The following is a 24,704-nucleotide window of genomic DNA, read 5'->3' as shown; positions in this document are numbered from 1 at the left end:
GCCTGTTTAAGAGTTTGAAAGAAAAGTCTGCCTGTTTGAGAGTTTGAAAGAGAAGTCTGCTGTGTATGCGGTTGAGTGTTCGTTTGGGGGGTGAGGTGTGTGGTGCTCCCTGATGTGTGGCTAGGAAACTGGCTGGTTTCTTGCGATTTGGGACTCTCTGTAGGGTAGCTTAGCTCCCTGGCTCCTTCTTAAGGCTCCTTCGCAAAGGCGCCCTTGCTAAGGCGAGCGCCTTTGCCGCTCGCCGTCGCTACGCGCCGTTGGTTCCCCCCTTTTAAGGGGGAGTCTGGGCGCTCTGACGCTGCTGGTGACTCGCTGGGGTGGCGGAGCTTCCTCTCGCCGCTACCCCACTCTGCCTGCCTTCGCCTGCTCTCTCTCCCTTGCGTCCTCCACACTCTCACCTCCGCTTTCTCCTCTCTCTCTCTGCTCTCCCTCTGGTGCCTGCTTGTGCCTGCTGCCTCCTTCAAAAAAAAACATTCTAAGACTAAGAGTCATTCAAAATTCAGCAGTTCGACTGATCTTTAGGCTGAAAAAATGGGAGCACATAAGCCTCTACTATCAAAGACTCCATTGACTGCCCCTAGAGGCGCGAATCCTGGTTAAGTTTGCTTGTCTATGTTATAAATCAATATTTGGTCTGGCCCCCACCTACCTGGTTTCCCACTTCAATCTGGCTAGTTATCATAGGCCCACACGAAGAATACATCTGTTTACCTATCCGACAATAAAAGCCTGCCACTACAAAAGATTCTTGGACAGAACTCTTGCCTTCCAGGCAGGCAAGTGGAACGACTGGCTTAGTAACGTTTTCGCACTCTTCATCCTACTTCAATTTTAGAAAACTATTAAAAACGAGTCTGTTCAATCAATTTGTTAACTAAGAATCTACTCAGCACTGCTTATTCAATCCAGTAACCCTAAGAACTTTATAGCTTTCACATTCTTTATTATGTAAGATTGTATTGCTGACTTTGATTGTAACCTCTTCGCTGATTGTCCAGCACCTCTTGCTGTAAACCGCCTCGAACTTATATGGCTTTGACGGTATATAAGAATAAAATTATTATTATTATTATTCTGCTGCCAGTGTTCATGCCCTTCCCTTCCTTCTGTGTCAAGTTCGTGCCCCCACCCCTCCCTGCCTTCCATCTTTGTTCCAAAATTAAATTGCCTGCCGGGGATCATTGCCTGCCCCGCCCGCATGCACCCTCCTCCCTCTCCTGAAGCCAGCCCGTCCACAGAAGCTGCCTGTCCACCCCCTGCTGAAGCCACTGTCGGGGATCCCTCCCTTCCTGCCGGCCAGCTGCACCCCCTCCCCCACCCCCAAAGCCGACCCTGCTACTTCATTGGAGCTGGACTGGCTCCATCATCCTCCAGCAGCAACTCTGTGCAGGGACGGCGCATGTAGCAATTCATATGTTGCATGTGGCTGGCCTACAAGCCTTCCCTCTGATGTCAGAGAGAAGGTTTCGGGTCAGCTATGCAGCATGTGAGTCATTGCCTGCGTCCCTGCACAGAGTGCTGCTGAGGGAGGAGGGAGCCAGTCCAGCTCCAACGAAGTAACAGGATCGTCTACTGGGGTAGGGGGTGGTGCAGCAGGCCAGCAGACAGGGAGGCAGAGAGAGTGGGAGGGAGGCAGGAAGAGATGCCCAACAGCAGCCGGGCAGGGAGGAGATCCCTGGTGGCAACCAGGCCGCATACTCCCAACAAGTGACCTGTGTACCCCCCAAAGGTATGCGTACCATGTATTGAGAAATACTGGTTTAGTTCCTCCTTTTTGTGACTAGGGCAGCTTTCCCTTTTGCTGTAGCTTACCACAGCCTCTGCAATGGAGGGGGGGGGGGGAGCATGGAGAGCTGTAGTGGGCTAATCTCTGAAAATGAATCACACACTTAGCTATCCTTCTGGCTATGAGCCAGATAACTTACAACATTTTTGAATCCTGAAAAAATCCAAACAGTTGGCAATCCTAGCCTACTGAATGCTGATCACATCCCCTAAACATTTTGCCCCAGGGCACATGCCTCATTTGCCTGTTCCTTAATCCAGCTATGGTTATAGACACACAGGATCCCCAAATAGAAGGTGGATAGTATTGAAACAACACTTAAACACAATAGTTATGTTCATATTTATGATGTGCAGGAGTGATGTTTAACTAGCAGCTCCAACAATTGACAGCCACTCCAGTAGCTGGGAAGTGGGACCAGTGAGCTCTGAAAATGGGAAGGATGGATCAGGAGCAAGTATTAATTAGTATTTTATACCACATTCATTTGTATGAGTGTAGGTCTTATATTTCTCAGTGGGGGATGGGAAGATATCTTATAGTGGAATTTAGCAAATAACATGTAATACTACTACTGGATTGTTGGTTCAATATTGTGACATTGGACAATCTGGATGGACTACACAGGTCCTTTATCTGCCATCTTTTACTACACTGTGAACCAAAAAAAAAAACAGACCAAAATATTTTTTGTCGTCCCTTGCATAGAACTCAGCCAGTTCTTATGAAATTTAGTGCATCGTGTCCTTAATGTTGTAAATATTTCCCATGCAAAATCTCAAAAGTGCACAAAATGTCAAATTAATGAAATCAGAAATCAAACCACCACTATGCATGTGTTCATGTCATACTTAGTTCCTCAGAATGCCACACGATAAAGTGGTGTGGTAGCCGTCCTCACTGGAACATTTGAACACTGTGCAACTGCTCACAGTTGAACACTGTGCAACTGCTCGGTGGGGAATGAGGCAGACCCAGTTTAAAGCAAAGTTACTTACCATGTACTAATTAAGATTACAATGACCGTCAAGTTTTACAAATAATGCACTGACACTTTATAAATTACTAGTTTTTAAGCCCGTTACATTAACGGGTTCTAGAATATATGTATGTCTGTCTTTCTTTCTTTCTGTCTCACTCCCTGCCCTTGTGTCTTTCTTCTTTTCTTTCTTTCTGTCTCCCTCCCTCCTATTATTTGTCTTTCTTTCTATTTGTCTCTCTTTCTGCTCCCTATGCAGCATTTATGTCAAGCCCGTTACATTAACGGGTGCTAGAATAGATGTGTCTGTCTGTGTTTCTTTATCTCTCCTTTGCCGCTGTCTGTATCTTTCTGTCACCCCTTCCCCCCCCCGAGCAAAGCTGTCTGCCCCCAGCACCCACCTCCCCCCCAAATGTCTCTCCATGGCCCTCTTCTGTCTTCCCCCCCCAGAGCAATGCTGTCTGTCCCCTTTCCCTATCTCTCCATGGCCCCTTCTGTCTCCCCCAGCACACCCCTCCCCCCAAAGTAGCCCCATATCCCTCTCCCTGTCTCTCCATGGCTGTTTGCCCCAAGCACACCCCTCTCCCCAAAGCAGCCCCCTTTCCCTCTCCCGCTGACTCTCTCTCTGGCCCCCTTTCTCTGTCTGTCTTTCTGTCCCTCTCCCTGCCCCTGTCATTTTCCCCATTTCCCTGTGCAGCAGCATTTCCATCCCACTTCCCTATGCAGCAGCAATAGCATTTCCCTCCTATCCCCCCCCTTTCCTGTGTAGAAGCAGTAGCAGGATTTTCCGCCACTCCCCCTTTCCCTTTTCTTACCTTCTCTTCCCTGCTCCGTTCGGCCCCTCCCCCTTCTTTTACTGGCGTTGTCGATCCGGCCTGCTCCTGACCCTCCCACCGCCGACAAACCTCGGGACTCCAGCCGTGTAGACAGCACTTTAAACACGCTGCTTAGCGGCCTTCAACTGGCGATTTCCTCTGCCGCATCTGTCTCCGATGATGTCATCAGAGACCCGGCAGAGAAGGGTGCGAAGCAGCGTGTTTATAGTGCTGCCTACATTCGAGAGAGGAACCAGGGGTGAGGAAGGCCGCCGCAGTTGTGTACCTGTTTTTTTTTTATTTGAAAGCCGCCGCCGCAGACTCGGATAGAGTCCTTGGACCCCCCCCTTCCCTTCCCTTTTAAGTCGGCGATTCAAGCAGCCTGTGCAGCAGTCTTCACACACTGCTTCGGGTCCTTCTACTGCGCTTATTTGCTCTGCCGTGTCTCTGATGACATCATCAGAGACGCGGCAGAGCAAATCAGGGCAATAGAAGGGCCTGAAGCAGCGTGTGAAGACTGCTGCACAGGCTTCTTGAATCGCCGGGTAGGTATTCGGGTCAGCGGCAAGGGAAGGGGGTGAGCGGCAAAGAATTCCTCTGGTCTGTTGCGGAGGACGGCCCGGCTCGATTTATTGATTCGTTGGGGGTGGGGGGAATTCGCTGTGTTGGGGGGAAGGGTAGGCAGACGCGGGGACCGTCCAGTTCATAGAAACATAGAAGATGACGGCAGAAAAGGGCTACAGCCCATCAAGTCTGCCCACTCTGCTTACCCACCCCCTGTCTATGCCCTAATGACCCAATTTCCTTATCTTGACCCTCGTAGGGATCCCACATGGGTATCCCATTTATTCTTAAAGTCTGGCACGCTGTCTGCCTCGATCACCTGCACTGGAAGCTTGTTCCAATGATCAACCACTCTCTCTGTGAAGAAATACTTTCTGGTGTCGCCATGAAATTTTCCGCCCCTGAGTTTGAGCGGGTGCCCTCTTGTGGCCGAGGGTCCCTTGAGAAAGAAAATATCATCTTCCACTTCGACACGTCCCGTGAGGTACTTAAATGTTTCGATCATGTCTCCCCTCTTCCTACGTTCCTCAAGAGTGTAGAGCTGCAATTTGTTCAATCTCTCTTCGTACGAGAGACCCTTGAGCCCCGAGATCATCCTGGTGGCCGTCCGTTGAACCGATTCAATTCTGCGCACATCTTTACTGTAATGTGGCCTCCAGAATTGCACACAGTACTCCAGATGAGGTCTCACCATGGCCCTGTACAACAGCATTATGACTTCAGGCTTTCGGCTGACGAAACTTCTATTGATACAACCCAATATCTGCCTTGCCTTAGATAAAGCCTTCTCCACTTGATTGGCAGTTTTCATGTCTGCACTGATGATTACTCCTAAATCTCGTTCTGCTGAAGTCCTAGTTAAAGTTTCTCCGTTCAAGAAGTACGTCCTGCATGGATTTCCGCTTCCGAGGTGCATGACCTTACATTTCTTAGCATTGAAGCCTAGCTGCCAGGTTGAGGACCAACTTTCCAATGTAAGCAGGTCCTGTGCCATATAATTCTGTAAACTGCATTCACTTACTATATTACATAGTTTGGCGTCATCGGCGAATAGTGTTATTTTACCTTGAAGCCCTTGAGTCAGATCCCCTATGAATATGTTGAAAAGGAGTGGACCCAGGACCGAGCCCTGCGGCACTCCACTGGTCACCTCCGATGTTTTAGAGAGGGTACCATTAACCACCACCCTCTGAAGTCTGCCACTCAGCCAAACATTGACCCATGCAGTTAGTGTCTCTCCTAACCCCATCGATTCCATCTTGCTTAGCAGCCTGCGGTGTGGGACACTGTCAAAAGCTTTCCTGAAGTCCAGGTACACGACGTCCAAAGACTCTCCCAAGTCCAACTTTCTTGTTACCCAGTTAAAGAAGCTGATGAGATTGGATTGGCAGGACCTACCCTTGGTGAATCCATGCTGACTGGGATCCCGAAGATTCCCTTCATTCAAGATCGTGTCCAATTTGCTTTTAATTAGTGTTTCCATGAGTTTGCACACTATTGATGTGAGACTCACCGGTCTATAATTCGCAGCCTCTGCCCTGCAACCCTTTTTATGCAGAGGAACGACATTAGCTAATTTCCAGTCCAGGGGAACTTTCCCCTTACTTAGGGAGAGATTGAATAGCTCAGCCAACGGTTTCGCCAGGACATCGCTCAATTCTCTGAGCATTCTTGGGTGCAAATTGTCTGGTCCCATGGCTTTGTTCACCTTGAGTCTTGCCAGTTCACTGTAAACTTCACCTGGTGTGAACTCAAAATTCTGAAACGGGTCTTCTGTGCTTTGTGTTGCCTTCAACTGGGGACCGTGTCCCGGTGCCTCACAGGTGAAGACTGAGCAGAAGTATTCATTCAGTAGTTCGGCTTTATCGGAATCTGCTTCCACGTAACTTCCGTCTGGTCTTCTAAGGCGTACTATCCCGCCTGTGTTCCTTTTTCTGTCACTAATATACCTGAAGAAGGATTTGTCCCCCTTTTTAATGTTTTTTGCCAGAATTTCTTCCACTCGAAGTTTTGCCTCCCTAACTGCCATTTTGACCGCTGTAGACCTGGTCCTATATTCTACTTTTGCCTCTCTTTTCTCCGTGCGCTTGTAGGAGATAAACGCTTTTTTCTTCTCCTTAATGAGGTGCGAGATCTCCGCGGTGAACCATTGGGTTTTATTGTTTCTTTGTCGTTTATTTACTGATTTTATGAAGCGGCTAGTTGCTTCATGTATGGTTGATTTCAGTGTTAACCACTTAGCTTCTACATCATCGGTCTCCGCTTGGTCCTGCAGCTTCTGATGGACGAAATCTCCCATGCGTGCGAAGTCTGTGCCCCGGAAATTGAGTACCTTTGTTTTCGTGTTTGATCTAGGGAAGCCTTTCCTAAGGTTGAACCATACTATATTGTGGTCGCTGGAGGCTAGCGTATCTCCTACTGAGACCTCTGAAACGCTTTCCCCGTTGGTGAGTACCAGGTCGAGGATCGCCTGGGCCCTAGTGGGCTCCGTTACCATTTGTTTGAGACGTGCTCCCTTTATGGAGGTTAAGAGCCTCCTGCTACCGCTGGTTGTCGCTGAAAATGAGTTCCAGTCTGCATCAGGCATATTGAAGTCCCCTAGCAGTACAGCTTCTCCTCGTAGAGTGATATTCTCTATGTCTTCAATTAATTCTGCGTCCATGTCTTCCAGTTGTCTTGGGGGTCTGTAAACCACACCTAGATACAGGCATTTTTCTCTGCCTCTTGCCAGGTTTACCCAGAGGGACTCCCCGGTGTACTTGACATCTGTGATCCTGGTGGTTTTGATGTCCTCTTTAATGTATAGAGCTACCCCCCCTCCTAACCTGCCCTCTCTGTCCTGACCTAGTAGATTGTAGCCCGGTATAGCCATATCCCACCCATGTGAGTCCGTGAACCAAGTTTCAGATATTGCCACCACATCTAGGTCGGCATTCCTTATTTCAGCCTCCAATTCTAGAATTTTGTTACCTAAACTGTGTGCATTGACATACATGGCCCTCCATATCTTGTGTTTGCTAAGTCCCTGTGAGGCGTATCCTACCCGAGTCGGTGTGACTCCCAAAGAACTGTTTGCAATGTGGGTACTTACCTTGGACATGGAAGCGGAGTTTCGACTCACCTCATCAGGATAATTCCTTTCTGCACTAATATGTGAATGGGTACCCTCCCCCGACTTACCTAGTTTAAAGCCCTGTGAAGCAGGCGGACTAGTCGGTGTCCGAAGACGTTCTTACCCCTACTGGTCAGATGGAGTCCGTCTGGTCCCTGAAGTCCTTGTAGCGCTTCCCCATGGTTTAGGAATCCGAAGTTCATATCCCGGCACCATCCCTGTAGCCACTCGTTCGTCCTCAGGATACGTTCATCTCTGGCTCTTCCCTTGCCTCTAACTGGGAGGATCGATGAGAAAACCACCTGCGCTCCTGTCTGCTTCAGCCTCTCACCCAGTGCTCCAAAGTCTCTGGTGATGGTCTCCTGTGTGTTCCTGGCAGTGTCGTTGGTTCCTATGTGGACAAGAAGCATAGGAAAGAGGTCTTGGGGCGTGAGTAGTCTATCCAGACTGGCGGTGACATCTCGTATCCTGGCTCCAGGCAGACAGCAGACCTCCCTAGATTGCATATCCGGTCTGCAAATTGGTCCCTCGGTGCCCCTCAGCATGGAATCCCCGATGACTATTACTCTGCGCTTCTTTGGGGGGAGCCGGTCAGTTGTCCCTGGAGATGGAGCTGGGTGTTGGGCCTGCTCCTGTTCCTGCTCCTGTTCCTCATCGGCAGTTCCTTCCTGAACAATCTGGAATCTGTTCCGCAGGACGAGTTGAGGGGTTGATGTATAGCTGCCCTGTTTGTAAGAAGAAGGAGAAGATGAAGAGATTGAAAAAGGGGGGGGGGGGTCTCCTATGTTTGCCCGTGGAGGAGGTCACCAGCTGCCAGGAGTCAGTGCCGCTAGCCATTTCCTGTATCCCAATTGTTGGTTTCAAAGCTGATGATTTGGGTGTCTCGAGGATGGACTTGTCATGGGCCTGCTCGGTGATTTGGGACAGCTCCTGGACGACTCCGTCGATGTAGGCCTCGTCCTCTCGGATGCTTCTCAGGCGTATCACCTCCTCCCTGAGGCTCCTTAGTTCCTGCATAAGATCTCCATCCAGCTGCGCAGCCTCCTCTGTCTGTGTAGAGACTGTAGTGTAGCGCTGGGGGATGGTCTCGGTCTGCACAGAGACCTCTGTCCACCGTCCTGGGTCTTCCTCCTTCTGCACGCAGTCCGTGGTCGCTTCCTGGATCCCCATAGCGACTGGAATACTGGTCTTGATTGTAGACTTCGCGCTTCTTGTCCTCCCTGCCATTGCTGAGTTGTAATTGAGGTCTGCCTGTCAGTAAGGAAGAGAATTAGGAAAATTAGAAAAATCTGTCTGTGAGCAGGTGTGAGATTTTGAAAGTTAGGGTGTCTGAGAGTTGGAAGATTGGGATTTCTAGTGCTTGAAAGATAAGGGTGTCTGAGAGACTGAGAGTTTGAGATGTCTGAGAGGGTTGCTGTCTGTGAGTTAGTATGAGAGCCTGTACGATTAGGGTGAAGGGATAGTGTGTTTGAGAGGTCCGCTTGTTGCCCTAAGGTATCGTTGTCTTATGTAGTTTGGCTCTTCTTAAAGGCTCTTCGCAAAGGCGCTCTCGCTAAGGCGAGCGCCTTTGCCGTTCGCCTTCGCCGCGCGCCGTTGGCTTGTCCCCTTTTATGGGGGGAGTTTGGCTGGTGATGTCAGGGGTGGGCGGAGTTAGATCTCGCCTCTTCCCCTGCTACCACCGCCTTCTCTGCTCCTCTCTCTGCTTCTTCCTGCTAGCACACTCTCCGCTCACTGTTCTGCCATGTGCTCAGAACTCTGCTACCATGTGCTCAGGACTAGGCACAGCTCCTACAGTCTCCCTTCGGCTGGCCTTGCACTATGAACTCTCTGCTGTTGGCTCGTCCCCTTTTATGGGGGGAGTTTGGCTGGTGATGTCAGGGGTGGGCGGAGTTAGCTCTCGCCTCTTCCCCTGCTAGCACCGCCTTCTCTGTTCCTCTCTCTGCTTCTTCCTGCTAGCACACTCTCCGCTCACTGTTCTGCCATGTGCTCAGAACTCTGCTACCATGTGCTCAGGACTAGGCACAGCTCCTACAGTCTCCCTTCGGCTGGCCTTGCACTGTGAACTCTCTGCTGTTGACTCGTCCCCTTTTATGGGGGGAGTTTGGCTGGTGATGTCAGGGGTGGGCGGAGTTAGCTCTCGCCTCTTCCCCTGCTAGCACCGCCTTCTCTGCTCCTCTCTCTGCTTCTTCCTGCTAGCACACTCTCCACTCACTGTTCTGCCATGTGCTCAGAACTCTGCTACCATGTGCTCAGGACTAGGCACAGCTCCTACAGTCTCCCTTCGGCTGGCCTTGCACAGTTCGAGAGAGGAGCCGGGGGTGAGGAAGACCGCCGCAGCTATGGAAATTTTTTTTTTATTTGAAAGCCGCCGCCGGGGCCACGCATGCGCAATCATGTTTCCGCGACGGGATCAGGGAACACGATTTTTTTAGTGCGCATGCGCGTCCTACCATTTTATTATATTAGATTATAACTTATTAGAATTTAAAGCTAGCAGTTGCACAGTGTTCAAAAATCACAGAAAAAATGTTCCAGTTAGGACGGCTACCACACCACTTTATCGTTTGGCATTCTGAGGAACTAAGTGTGACATGAACACATGCATAGTGGTGGTTTGATTTCTGATTTCGTAAATATTTCCCACCACAACACTACCTTGTGAAAATGAATTGTTGCTATGGTATATACGCAGAATCAGACGATAGTTTGTAAACAGTCTCTATATCAAAATAGTTTTCACTGCAGAAGACCAAATTCTGATAAAGAACTTGGTACTGCTAAAAGGTTACAGCAGTCAACAATTGTTGAAAAAGTTCATACAGAATGGTTGAGACAAAAACGGCTTTGAAGTGCTGTTATGTAAGATTTGAGCAATGAGCATTGTGGATCGTAGGCAAGGCAGCAGACGATCATGCTCGATATGCACATTGTATTGATCTTGTAACTGAATCAGAAAGAGGTGCCGCACACACACTGAACAACTCACCAAATAGCAAGAGAAGCAGGAATAGGCCAGACAACTGTGGTTAGGATACCGTATTTTTCGCTTCATAAGACACACTTTTTTTCCACTCAAAATTGGGTGGAAATTTTGGTGCGTCTTATGAAGCAAAGGTAACTTTTAAACACCCTCACCCACCCCATTGTACCTTTTTAAAATGTCCCACTCTTTGGGGGTATGCGGGCTGACTGCTGCCCGCCCCGCCTGCTGCCGCTGCTCCCTGCTGGCTGCCACTGCACTGCAACTCCAGGAAGGGAAGGGCCAGCGTGCAGCGATTGTAAATCGCCGGCCCACAAGCCTTCCCCCGACATCAGTTCCGATATCGAGAGAAGGCTTGTGGCCCAGTGACGTGCAATTGCTGCATGCTGGCCCTTCCCTTTCTGGAGTTGTGGTGCGGCGGCGGACCAGGGCCAGAGGGGGAGGAATCGGTGGAGGGTACGCAGGCTTTAGCAAGGCAGGGAGGGAGGAAGGAAGTTTCCGGCACAGCAGGGAAGATGAAGGACAAAGGCTGAAAGGCAGTGAGGGAGAAGAGGCATGAACTTGGGACATGGGAGGGAGGGAGAATGAAGGACAAAGGCTGGAAGGCAGTGAGGGGGCATGAACTCGGGACATGGGAGGAAGGTTGGTCAAAGAACAAAGGCTGGAATGCAGTGAGTGGGAGTGGGCACGAACTTGGGACATGGGAGGGAGATAGGTCGAAGAACAAAGGCTTAGAAGGCAGTGAGTGGGAGAGGGCACGAACTTGGGACAAAGGAGGGAGGGAATTGAAAGAGACAATTATTGGGCCTGTGTGAAGAAAGAAAGGAAGGAAAGGTAGGAAAAATAATTTTATTTTCAATTTAGTGATCAAAATGTGTCAGTTTTGATAATTTATATCTGCTGTGTGTATTGTGTGTATATGAAAAATGAAAGGAACAGCCTGGCATGGAAGGGGAGACAGGGTGCAGAGCCTGGCAGGGAGGGGGACAGGGTGCAGAGCCTGGCAAGGAGTGTGGGGTTGGGGCAGAGCCTGGCAGGGAGTGAGGGGGCTGGGTGCAGAACCAAATTAGTACACAATTTGGTTCAGAATGTTTTTTTTCTGGTTTTCCTACTCCAAATCTAGGGTGTGTCTTATGGAGTGAAAAATATAGTAATTCATGATGATTTGAAATTAAAATGTCTTAAAAAGCATCATGCCCAAGAGTTAACTTTACACAACAAAGACACATGCTTGCAACAGTGCAAACAGCTTTTGACCAAGTACCCAGAGCATAACGTCAGCTTCATTTGGTTTACAGATGAATATATATTTACAGTAGCTCCACCGATTAACACACACAATGATCGCTTGTACATGCCTTCAACAACACTGAAGTGTGAGGTTAATGCCAAATGTCTACTACAGACCCGCCTGACCTTCAGCCAATCAGTCATGGTCTCAGTCACAATCTTGAAACTCTGATTCACAGATCTGTTCTTCATTAATCCTGGGGTTTAAAATCAATGGTGCATACTTCCGGGTGTCCTCTTGACATAGAATCTGTTGTCAGCGATCCGTCGCATGTCAGGTGACTACTTTATCTTCCAACAGGACAATGCTCCAGCACATTGGGCAAAGGACACCTTAGAACTGCTACATCGGGAGATCCCAGAATTCATTGGTCCAGACCTCTGGCCTGCGAATTCACCAGACCTAAACCCAGTTGACTACCAGATCTGGGGGATGATACAGGAATGCGTCTACCAGACAATGATATCTGACGTTGAAGACCTTAAACAGCATCTCATCTCTGTTTGGGCTGAGCTGAAGCAGAGTGTTGTTGACAAGTCCATAGATCAGTGCTGGCCAAGGCTGAGGGCATGCCTTCAGGCAAAGGGAGTGCACTTCAAACATCTTCTTAACTGAAACATTTCTTTTTGACTTTACATTTTTCTGCAAGACACACCATAAAAATTTTTGATGTGTTTTTATTCTGTTCACAATTTATTTTCACAAGGTAGTGTGATTCAGTGGGAAATATTTACATTTTACATCAACTTCATTCAGGACATGATGCTCTACATTTTATAAGAATTAACTGAGTTCTGTGGAAGATAAGACAAAAAATATTTTGATGTTTATATTTTTTTGGGTTCACAGTGTATGTTACTATGTCACTGGTGCTTGATTTAATTCATTTTATACATCTTTAATAATAAAGTTTATATCTCATATGTATGTTGTGTCAACAGAGAAGTGCAACAGTTTCGTTCGACTATCAGAAACTCCGCTGAGGTCAAGTTTGCAGTTCAAGCCTTTGCTGCACTTAACAGCAACAACTTTGTGCGTTTTTTTCGACTGGTCAGGATTGCATCATACCTCAACGCTTGCATTTTACACTGCTACTTCAATCAGGTGAGAAGACAATGTACAATAGGTTGTGACTGTAAGCATCTTACTAGTGCTTGTTTCTTAAATTGCTGCTTTGGGTTTGCCCACCTTCCATGGATGCTAAAGGACTAATTTACACTGTACATTGTGTGTTTTCATAAATCTTTTTTTTTAAAAAGAATATACTCTATTAGTAAGTGCCTCTCTTTCACTCTTTTCCTGTTAAGGTTCGGAGAGATGCACTGAGGGCTCTAAATTTTGCATACACAGTCAGCAATCAGAGATCAACAGCCTTTCCTCTTGAGAACCTTGGGCACATGTTACTCTTTCAAGACTCTGAGGAAGCCACAGACTTTCTCATGTCCTATGGGCTGAGCATCTCTGAAGGGTAAAGCACCTTCACTCTTCCATACGCTGTCTCAAACTTAATGCCTCTTGTATACCCATCACTGACCACCTATCCTGTACATAATTTCTTCCTTCTGACCCTTCTGCCTCTTACCACCCCTGTACACCAATTCCCAACTTTCTCTCTCCATTTATCTCTCCCATTATTTTTACACTCACTGTCACTTATATTCTGCCTCTGCATAATCTGTTTGCCTCATTGCCTCTGATGTTAGCTTATTTTTGTTTGATTTGTTTTGGGGCATAGCTATGTTGATCTGAATCGTAGCAGCTTCTTGGAGCCTGAAGGGTTCTGCAAGCCACAAAAGTCTCTTCTGATTGATCAAAAACGAAGTGTGTCCATTGGAGAGATTATAAATGGTGGCCTTTTGCCACCTATGTATCAGCACATCCCTGTTTGTAGCTTCAACTGTCAGAACAGATACACTGGGGAGAACCTTGCAACAGAATCCAGCTATGCCAACATAAAAACAAATTTAGAAGCATCAGGTAAGCCCCACATGTCCAGAGCCAATTACAAACTTTTGTGATGAGAAAATGTTTTAGCTTTATCCAGTGGTATTCTATAGTGAGGAAAGCTAACATAGTAATTTTGAGATATACTTCTTGCCTTCCACGCTCTCACACAGCCACCCACATATATAGTTTTAATTCCATTTCTTACTTAGTGAGAGAAAATATAATTCAAAGCTCTTGTAGCTGATATAATCAGCTAGTGATCAAATCTTATACAATACTAGGATTTTAATTACCTATCTTCATTTCTAGTTTATCTCTCTTTTTTCCTCTGCTTTTCCCTTCTGCCCATGTTCCTTATCTGTTTCTTTTTTGTTTTTTTTGTCTGATATTCTTATTACTTTTCTTAAAAACAGGTGAAACTGTTGAAGAGAGAGGTTTTGGGTTGGATAAGCCAGTGGTTAAGGCAGAGCCCGAGTCTGTACTTTTCTGTCCTACACTTATTTCCCAACCACTGTTTTCTAAAGTACTGCCTGAAGCAGTACCTCTAGCATCAAAAGAATGTCCAGCAACATCAGCATCCATAATAATTCATTATGCAGCCACGGCACCTCCAGAAGTATCTTCAGCTCATGTAACACTTCCTGTTGGCACTGGACTAACACAGTTGCTCTTCCAGCCTACTGTTGAACTCAATCAACCACTACCTGAACCTAAGCTAACCTATACCACTGAGGTAAGAAATTACTCTTTTCTTTGGTATATCTATCATTTCAGAGTCTGAGCAAGATCTAGATAGAGCTTATGTCGGAACAGTTTCTCCAAATATGTGTGTTTTGATCATACCATTAACAGGAGTGAATCTCACTCCTAAGCAAGAGTATGAGGAGTATGATCTTAATCTCTCAAATTTACTGCTAACACTCAGTGTATATACTTACATTGTTACGAGTAGAACTTCTGTCTAAGAGCAGCACTTAATATGTTTAATCAAGAGTCCAATTTTGGACTGGTAATTCTTCTTTTAGTAGTGTCTTAGGGCTTAGAACAATAACAACGTTCCTTAACAACAGCAGCAGATGAATCCAGAGACCAATGGGATACCAGCAGGCAGAGATAGAGAAACTGATTAAAAGGTGGTCCTATTGGCTGACACTCCTCCTGTATCTTAAGTATGCTCTATCTCCCAGCAGGTGATGGTCGTTATTCAACTAGCTCCTGAATTCTGGCTGTGACTGGAAAATTATTTTCTCCTGTTGAGGTTTCTCTTCAGTGAGATGGCAATTTTATTCTCCTGTTGAGGTTTCTCTTCAGTGAGACAGGGGTGTCAGCTGAATGGTGCCGGCTTTAGGGGTTAAACCTGGGTCTCCCCAGGTCCCTGCCTCACCCTCCCTCCATTGCTAGAGAGTCTGACTGGGTCTCAATTTTTTTTTTTCTTCTTTCCCTTCTCTGTTTAAAAAAAAAAAAAAAAGGAGACCACAGTTGCTACATTCTGCCCTGTTAGTGCTGCACAACCAGCTCTTACTGGCTTCAACTGGCCCTAACAAGCTTGTGAGTATATATGTGTTTTTTACTGTTGTTTGAACTTCAGGTTCTGTTTGGAAGTCTTAGTACTGTGGATTCGGTCAATGTACATTTAAGGAATGGATATTTTATTGAGGCTAAGTTTTTTTATGACTAGAAATCAGTTGAGGGAGCCGGGACTTTCCCGCCCTTTGCATGCACGCTCTTGGTTTCCTTGTTGGTTACACCGCGGCAGTAGCGGTGCGATTTCATGCTCGCACTTGTTCTCTTCATTGGGTTTCAGTGCAGCAGTAGTAGTCCTGTTTATTCCTAGGCTCTCTTCCGTAGGTGTTTGTCACGACCATGTACAGCTGATTGTGCAGGTGCCGGTTTATAGCAGCGCGCATGAAATGAGACATGTTTTTCCAGCGCTGTGGGAAGCACCGCATTTCACTTGAATACAGCAGGATTATTCACTTGAATACAGCAGGAATATTCACTTGAATACAGCAGGAAGCTGCTAGTTTATTCGGACTCTGAGGTTAGCACTCAAGGAGATTACCAGTGAGACTCTGACCTGTGCTAGGTCTCGGTTTGTCTCCGGACTGGGTCGACACGGCACAGTGAGATCAGCAGTATTTCACACGGGTATCTCATTGTCTCTCTTGGGGTCCCTGCAGATTGAGCTTTTGTCTTTTGGTAACTGTCCTTCTTATTTGGGCTTCTATACTGCACTGCATGTGTCTAGTAGTGGCATAGAATATATATGCCTAAAGGTAGTACAAACAGTTTCCAAGTTCGGGCTGTCTCTTTGGGCATAATGACACTTCGCATCTTCCTGCGGCCAGGACTCTCTTTCTCTATTTATGAAGGGGCCTGGACTTCAGATGCTTATCACGCTGGTTTCTCCTGTCACCATTTTCTCATGGCACATGCTAGATGGACCCCCTGACCAGACAGGAAGGGCTGTACAGCTCCTTCTAACCAGGAGCCAGTTACCTATTCTTTCAAACCCGCAGAGGAGCACGCGCTATGTGGCTGTTAACCTCATCCCTGAAGCTCTCATTACCAATGTGAGCTTTGTCTGATACCTGTTAGGATGCTGTTATTTTCCACGGGGCGGTAGATGCAGCATCTTGATTGCGTCTAGTACGTATTCACTTTAAAGGACATACATATTTCGCTCACGTTGCGTGGAGTTAGTACTGTTTTCATGGTTCCAGTATACTCCTCTTTACATTGCGAAACTTGATTTTTCCTAGGAGAATTTCTTTCTTCTTATAGATCCTACAGTTCTCATCCTGCCATTCCCTGACCTTCGGCACTTCATTCTGAGGGGATCTTGACTTCTTCCAATGACTCTTTAGGCTTTCTCATAAGGGGGAAGACGCTATAATGTCAGGTCAGGGGGCTGTAAACATTTTTCAGGATGCTTGCAACTTTGCATCCGCCTCAGGTTTCCGGTTCGTTCTTGGAGTCTCTGTTTTGTGTTTCCCTTTTAAGTGTTACTGGTCCTCAGAGCAGTTCTTGTAGTCCTTCAGGAACTAAGGGACATTGTTCCACTTACTGCATGGTGCTTTGGGCAGACTGGATCCCATTCTGCTGAATTAGTTTCTCAGGCTTACACATTTCTGCAGAAAAACTAGGAGAATATTTACATTTTCACTATGGACTCCGAATCGGCACTAGGTTTGCTTGCCTTTTTTGGAGCAGTGCTTTTAGTTTTGGCACATGCCATTTCGCCTACCCAGGGCTTCACGAACATTTTAGAAAATGTGGACAGTGGTACCGTTTTGGCACTACCAGGTGATTCATCTACTTTCTTCTTGACTGACTGCTTGATTCAGACATCTTCCAGTCAGGCCATTTGACTGACATGAAAAGGGTGGTTTCTTTTCCTCAGTTCTTTGGACGTGAATTTTCGAATTTGCACAGTGCTCTTTTCTCCTGTACTATTTATAGATATATGGGGGAGATGTTTTTATTCATATAGGAGAGAAATGTGTTTCTTCCCAGAGACTAGGGCGATGGGTCACAGTCTCAGGTTTGCATTCTTCTTTGGTCACCATGACCAAGAGTATGGAATTCTGTACAGGTTCTAGGATCCATGTTGCTGACTCCACTGGGAACTTCGGCTTGCTTTCCCATTATAACGCTACAGCAGTCGCTTTTGTTCCGGTGGTTCCCGGTATCTCAGGACTCCAATTATTTGGTAGGCTCCTCAAGCATCACTTTGTATGATTTGGTGGCTCAGCAAGATTTCTCTTTTCAAAGGAATGCCTCGATCTTTGCTGGACTAGCTCATGGTCACCAAACATCCCGGGCTGTCGGGTTGGGGGGCTCGGTGCCTTCCATCCTCAGCTCTAGGAGTCTGGTCTTAAGAGGCGACTCAGTACTTGTTCATTCTTCTACTCTGGAGCATGGTCAGGCTACCTTTCTGGACTTTCAGATCATTCTTCCGGAATGAAGCTGAAGGACTTTTCAGTCAGTATTATGATGGGGGTATTTCTCTACAGCCTGGGCAGTAGGTGATGTACTCAGTTGGCAGGTAAAGTTATGGTTCTACTTCAATGGGTGGACCCTCATCTTCCTCTTCTGTTGGCAGATCATTTTATGGGTCAGGAAAAGAGTTTGGATAGACTTTCTCTCCGTGAAATCTGAGCATGGCCCATTTATTGTATGTTACAGTGTACAGCGCTGTGTACGCTCTAGAAAGTGTAAATGTTAGTAATAGTGAAATCTTCTACATCCTAAATATTGAGAATTTTGGCTCAGGCATTCTAGCTCTTTTTATGAAAGTGAGATCTCCTGGAACTAGACCTCTTGGCCTTGTCTTGAAATTTTAAGCTTCCTAGCTTCTTCGGCGGGCACAGGGAGTGGGAGTCAGAGGGGGTAGCAGCGTGGCTTCTTTCTCGCCTCTGGTTTCTCTTTTTTCAGTGTTTTCCCCTAGCTGATGATGGCTTGGATTTGCCATCTCAAGCTCGCTTTCAGGGCACAGTATTTGTAGAATCTCTGGATTGGCTGCGCCATCCTTGCTATGCAGATCTGATGAGTCTTTAGACAGCTGGACTGTTGAGTTTCCTGGTATCTCCAGATTTGCTCACCTGGGGTCCGATCAACATGGATATTCGTACTACTTTGGTATTACGTCCTAGCTTTTGAAAAGTTTTGAAAAGCTTTTGAAAAGGTTGTTTCTTCTCTTATCCAGGTGATACAGATGTCTTCACCTGTGGCTTCTGCTTCCTTTCGGAGGTTTTTCCTTTCTTGGGTACTTCTCAACATTTGCACCCTTCCAGAGTTCTTTTTTGGCACAAGTGTATTGCCAAGGGCTTAGCGTTCAATTCCCTTCAGCTTCAAGTGCCATTCTTAGCTTGTTACAAGGGCTAGGTATATTGCTCTTCACTTACTTCTCAGCTTCATGTAGTTCAGTTCCTAAACAGAGTACGGTATATTCGTACACCTCTTAGAAAGCTCTGTCCCCGGAGTACAGTGTTAAGGTACTTCTTCGCAGTTTACCGAAGGCTTCATTTCATCCTTGTCTTTTGAGACTCTAAAGGGCTGTGCCATTGAATACGGGGTTTCTTGTGGCCATGGCTTCAGCTCGGCGGTTTGCTGAGTTGCAGGCCTTGTTCGGTGGGGATTCCTATTTCCGATTTACAAAATCTGGGGTGTCAGTTCAGACAGTACCACAATTTCTTTCTAAGAAGGTGTCATCCTTTCTTTTATGACACTCTCACTTTTCTATTCCTTATTCCTGTGAGGAGAAATGGGGAGACGTGCTTTTATTCACTTCATTTTTTTGAAAGTGCATAGCGTTCTCCGGGAGCTAGGTTTCTAACGACTTTTAGTTGTTTAGATCACCTTTTTGTATTCTTCAAGGGACACCTCAAATGTATGGCGATGTTCAAAGCCTCCATCGCTCGATGGGTCTAGGAGGGCAATTATTTATGCTTGCTTGATGGCAGGGAAGCGGTTGGCGAAAGAACTTCATGACCATTCCGCCAGAGCGATGGCTACTTCTTGGACTCGGTCCAGAGGTTTTTTTCCTTGGCGGAGTTTTGTCTCGCACCTACTTGGTCTTCCAAGAGTGCTTTCTTTCAGCATTACTGGTTGGATGTGGGGGCACATGCAGTGGATGCGTTTAGTGCTTCGGTTGTTGCGGAGGCGGCGTTTGCTTCCCACCCAGATTGAGGATTGCTTTGCTACATCCCATTGGTCTCTGGATTCATCTGCTGCTGTTGCTAAGGAAGGAAAAATTATGTTCTTACCTGTTAATTTTCTTTCCTTTAGATGCAGCAGATGAATCCAGAGCCCCACCCTTTCTGGATATTTACTGTTGGTTGTTTCTTTTGCAACTTTCAAAGTTTGTTATTATTGATGGTTGTATTCTGTATTATTGCCTTTTGAGATTTGTTATGGGAAGGAAGTTTTTTACATGCTATGCCTATTGATGGTTACGGATGCTTGAACAAGGAGCTATACTGAAGATACAGGAGGAGTGCCAGCCAATAGGACCACCTGTTAATCAGTTTCTCTATCTCCGCCTGCTGGTAGATGTGTGCTAACCCATTGGTTTCTGGATTCATCTGCTGCTTCTAAAGGAAGGAAAATTAACAGGTAAGAACATAATTTTTCCTTATGATGAGTGTGAGGGAGTTCCCACACTGCCATTAAAGTATTAGTGTTTTCAGTTTTTATTTGTAAGCTCTGCCAACTGAACACATTCTTGAACTCCGAGGAGATGTTTTTCTGACTGCTTTGAGTATCATTCTCTAATTTGCTTCTTTTCCCCCTCTCTTTCCCCACTAGCTTCAAACTAGATTAAGGAGTGAATTCTGTAAAGATTGCCAAAATATAGGTACTGGGATGCTGTGTATTAAGCATGAATTCTATACCACAGTTACACATGTAATTGCTATTATAAAATACTGGTGTAAGTTAACATTTAGGTGCAGTTGCTTATACCACAACAACAGCTGCTGTAAATTGACTGTGAGTTGCACATGCAACTGACAGTATTCTAGAAACTGAAAACATACATGGTATTCATGCCACTGTCCTACTAATTCCTTTCCCTTATGTACCGTATATACTCAAATATAAGCCGATATTTTGGGATTATAAAAAGGCCCCAAAATGGGGCTCTCAGTTTATATTTGAGTCTACTACTGTAGTTTAAAAAATATCCAAATTTAAGCCTACTGGGCTGTAGGGAATGGATTCGTGGGTCAGAGGCAGGCCCGACATGCGAGGTAGGCAGCTGATTCCTCCCGCTGCCAGCTGCAGCAGTCCTCCATACTGTTTGCCAGCCACCGGGAGGAATGGGGTAGTGAGGAGTCTGTGGCACATCTGGATTGTGAGCAGCCCTGCCTTCAGTCCTGTCTTGGTCCTGCTAAACCGGCTGGCAATAACGAAGCCAGGCGCCACGGGGGGCTTTTACCTTTGCCAAATTGCTAAGGGCTGTTCCAATCTTGATTCTGCCCCCTCTGAAGTTACTTCCTAATTTTGAGGAGCGGGATCGAGACCAACAGAGCCTATAAAGATTTAGCAAGACAGGATCAAAGGCAGGGCTCTAGTGTTCCCTACAAAGAAGATGATCTCTTTGGAGAATGCACGGAAGAAGCTGCAGACAAGATTAAAAAGAATAATGATTTCATGAAAACTCTTTTGAAAGCTCAAGACATCTCAATCTTCTCAATTGTCTCATGTCTAGCTGCATCTCCTATTATAATCCTAGTCATCGCTACAATCAGCCTTTTTTGTCTGCATGGTTGAATAACCAAAAATGGTCTAGACCAGTGTTCTTCAACCTTTTTACACCTATGGACCGGCGGAAATAAAATAATCATTTTGCGGACCGGCGGTTAAAGAATACTGGTCTAAGTCGTGGGCCAGACCCTGCCCATCTCCACCCAATCTTTTATTTATTTATTTATTTAGCCCATCCTCCCAAAAGGAGCCCAGAACGGGTTACAAGAGTACATTCATAGTATGGGTAGGACAGGTTTTAGTGAGAAATATATACTTTACAGTATGGACAAAGGGGTTTAGATTATAGCATTTACAATGTAGACATAACATGCAGACTTAAAAATACAGACAGTGGACATAGGATGGTTTAAATTGCAGCACTTTCAGTATAGATATTACATGGAGATAAAATAGCTTTTCTTTGCTGGTGGGTGCATTTTTGTTGTCAGAGAATGTGGTAGTAATTCATGTTACATTTGCGGTGGCATGCGAGTTTTAGTGAGATTACGTTTGTTATATTAGGTGGTGTCTTTGAGATCCAGCCGTCTGGGGTGGGTTTTCAAGGAGCTGGGTTTGTAAAGAGGAATGTTTTCACAGCTTTTCTGAAGTTCCAAAGACTGTCTAGTCCCCGCCCCCATAATAGTACTACAATAAAACCTTGGTTTGCGAGCATAATTCGCTCCAGAAGCATGCTTGTAATCCAAAGCACTCGTATATCAAAGCGAATTTCCCCATAGGAAATAATGGAAACTCAGATGATTCGTTCCACAACCCAAAAACTTTAATACAAAATACTATATATACTTGTATTGTAAGACCTCACTCATTTAGAATAGTCACTACCCTCCCACAGCGTCAGAGAGAGAAGAACCATCGGCTCAGTTATGATGATGTGATTCGTGTATACTGTATGTACTCATATTGCAAGACTTTGCTTGTATATCAAGTTAAAATTTAGTAAAATGTTTTGCTTGTCTTGCAACACGCAAACCAAGTTACTTGCAATCCAAGGTTGTACTGTAATTGTAATACCATTTTTTCCATTCATTTTTCATATATACACACAATATAATCTTATTAACAACATATAATGGTTGACCACAAAATTAAACTACACAAAGCATACTGTATGCTTCTCAACATTCATTCCTACCAGAACACAGATAACTCCTATGCAAATACGGGACCAAAAACTAAAAATATATACAAACAAACTCTAAGATGCAAGACTCTACCTGCAGTACAATCCCAGAGAAAAAGAAACAAATGTATATTTTCCTGAACAGTGCAAAATACAGACAGCATATGTAAATTCTCAAAATTGACACAATTCAATCACTAAATTCAAAAATAAAATCATTCCCCCTACCTTTGTTGTCTCCGCCCCTCCATGCTGTGTCTTACCTTCTGGCCTGCTCCCGCCTGGCCATTTTATGCCGTTCACAGTGTTATCTTCTGGCCGGCTCCCTCTTCCTCACTGAAGCAATGCACAAAGCTGCGGGTAGCTTCTCCTCACGCGTCCTGCGCCTTGTCTGGAAGCCTTCCCTCTGATGTTGCGACGTCAGAGAGAAGGCTTCTAGTTCAGGCGCAGGATGCGCGTAGGAGCCATTGCCTGCAGCTTTATGCAATGCGGCAGTGAGGAAGAGGGAGCTAGTCAGAAGATAAAAAACCACATCGATCGCACTTTGGACCAGCAGTTGAAGAACACTGGTCTAGACAAGAAAGACAGCAAAAGTCACAATCTTAGTCTGTCTAAAAACAGTCATCCTTTTTTTTGACTCCCTCCTAGAGAACATAGACAAAGTCTCAATCAATCTCCCTCCAAATCTCCTCATCAGAGGGATACTTCATTATTTCCATCAGTGCTGGACTCTTATAACTTTGATCTAGTGGGTGTACCAAGTAGTGACTCAGGATTATACTCTGAGCTTAATAAGAACCTCCAATCCACCCACCAACTCTCTTCAGAAGACCCTCATTTGTCAAGAGCTCTTAGCTCCCATCCAGCTCAGTGCAATAGAAGTTTCTCTGCAAGACCGAGTGTTCTACTGATACCAAAACAGATGGGAGGTCTTCACCCAATTCTCAACCTCTGTTCACTCAACAAATACTTATTGAAAGAGAGGTTTCATATGGTCTCTCTTGGGACACTATTGCTGCAGTTGGAGAAGGATGATTGGCTTTGTTCTCTAGACCTCAAAGAAGTGTGCACTCCCATATCAATTCTACCTGCCCAAAGAAAACATCTTTGATTTAGAGCAGGGGTGTCCATCCGCATTGGGGCCGCACTAACACTAGCCGATGAGCAAAAAAAAGGTTGAGCAGGTCCCAAATATGCAATCACTAATATAGAAGATGAATGTACCTAATAATAAACCTTCATTAAAGGGACACTGTAGAGAGGAACCCCAAAAAGCAGTAATACCCTGACTGAGTGATCCTCCACATACACCGCTCACAGTGCGCCCATGCATTTCTACCTCACTCTTCTCCCACCACCATGTCCAATAATTCTCTCTCTGTCTCCGTCCCTCCTCTCTCTGCCCAACAGTTCTCTTTCTTTATCTCCCCAGTTGCACCATCTGTTTCCCTCTCTCAGACACCCAATTCTCCCTTTCTATTATCTCCCTCACCTCTGCATCTCTTTCCCTCAATCCCTCCATTCTTCCATCTTATGGCTCATGCTTCCCTCTCTTTCCCTTCATTCTGTGTCCTAAGTTCCTCCCTCCTTCCTTCCGTCATTTTTCCTAAGTTTGTGCTCCCTCCCTATCAAGTCTTCTCAAGTCTCACGCCCTTTCTCCCTTCTGGGCAAGTCAGGATTAATTCTTTGCGGGCCCCTAGGCACACAAGTACACTGGGCCCCCTGGCCCCATTCCCTCTTTTCAGCTTGCCATATGTGCCTGATGCTGACGGCACAAGTTCTCCCCACTTCCATCATCTGTTCCCGTCTCTCTCTCTCTCTCCCTTCTCCTTGTGGGGCCTGGTACCCCTGGTAGATGGTGAGAATGGTGTAGGATGGTGGTGGTTCTCTGGGATCCCCAGTGATCCGAGGCCATGCCCAGGGGTTCAGCAGGAGGTGGAGTACAGTCAGAGCCCAGCAGCCAAGGAGCAACAGTCGGACAAAAGCCCAGGAGGACAAACCCCAACAACCCTAGTAAATGAGGACTCCTGCTTCCTACAGCTTCCTACAGGAGAAAATACAAAACATCTTAATATCTCACCCACTGCCAAACATTAACTGTCTCCCTCAACACACTGCCAACACCTACCAGGCCTCTACCCCTCCCCCCCACTTCACAGGCAGATAGAGAAAAAAAAGATCACTGAGCAGCTCCAGAGTCCAGAGCAATTCACCTTCCATTATTCTTTTTTCCCTTGATCTCTCAGCTGCTTTCGACACTATCGACCACTCGCTTTTATTGGACCGATTACAAAATATAGGTGTCTGTAACACTTCATTACAATGGTTCACTTCCTTTTTAGCCGATCGTTCTTCAACAGTAAATTTCAATAATGCAAACTCTAAACTATTCTCTCAGAATTATGGAATCCCACAGGGCTCCATTCTTTCTCCACTATTATTCAACGTTTTTCTTTCACCCTTACTTAGTTTGAGCCAATCTATCGGTTTCACTATTTATGCGTATGCCGATGACATTCAGCTTGTTCATTCATTTAATCCCGAAAACACCAATGAAATACTTGCAATTAATCAAAAACTTGAAAAAATAAAAAACTGGCTCTCACAAAACAAATTAGCATTAAACATTACCAAAACCAAAGCCTTATTTTTTCCAATGAAGCAAGGATTAACACTGTCAGCGCCTTTTCTAATAAGCAACCTACCAATTAAAATAGTATCATCACTAAAATTATTAGGAGTCACTATTGATGACAAATTCTCATACCATGAACATATCAGCAATGTGGTAAAATGCTGTTTTTTTCGCTTGCGCCTAATCCGCTCGATGTCTAAATT

General features: G+C 45.8%; 1 protein-coding gene across 1 annotated transcript in view; it reads left to right on the top strand.

Moving 5' to 3' along the window:
• Positions 1-24,704, top strand: part of MCM3AP (minichromosome maintenance complex component 3 associated protein) — a 556,273-nt gene that overhangs the window by 224,714 nt on the left and 306,855 nt on the right. The window contains 4 exon segments of the mRNA XM_033944925.1: positions 12,469-12,631; positions 12,835-12,995; positions 13,263-13,504; positions 13,888-14,207. Coding sequence (XP_033800816.1) covers positions 12,469-12,631; positions 12,835-12,995; positions 13,263-13,504; positions 13,888-14,207 — 886 coding nt within the window.

The sequence above is a fragment of the Geotrypetes seraphini genome, chromosome 5, assembly GCF_902459505.1.
Source record: "Geotrypetes seraphini chromosome 5, aGeoSer1.1, whole genome shotgun sequence".
Taxonomy (NCBI): Eukaryota; Metazoa; Chordata; class Amphibia; order Gymnophiona; family Dermophiidae; genus Geotrypetes; species Geotrypetes seraphini.
This window is presented reverse-complemented; position numbering and strand designations above follow the sequence as displayed.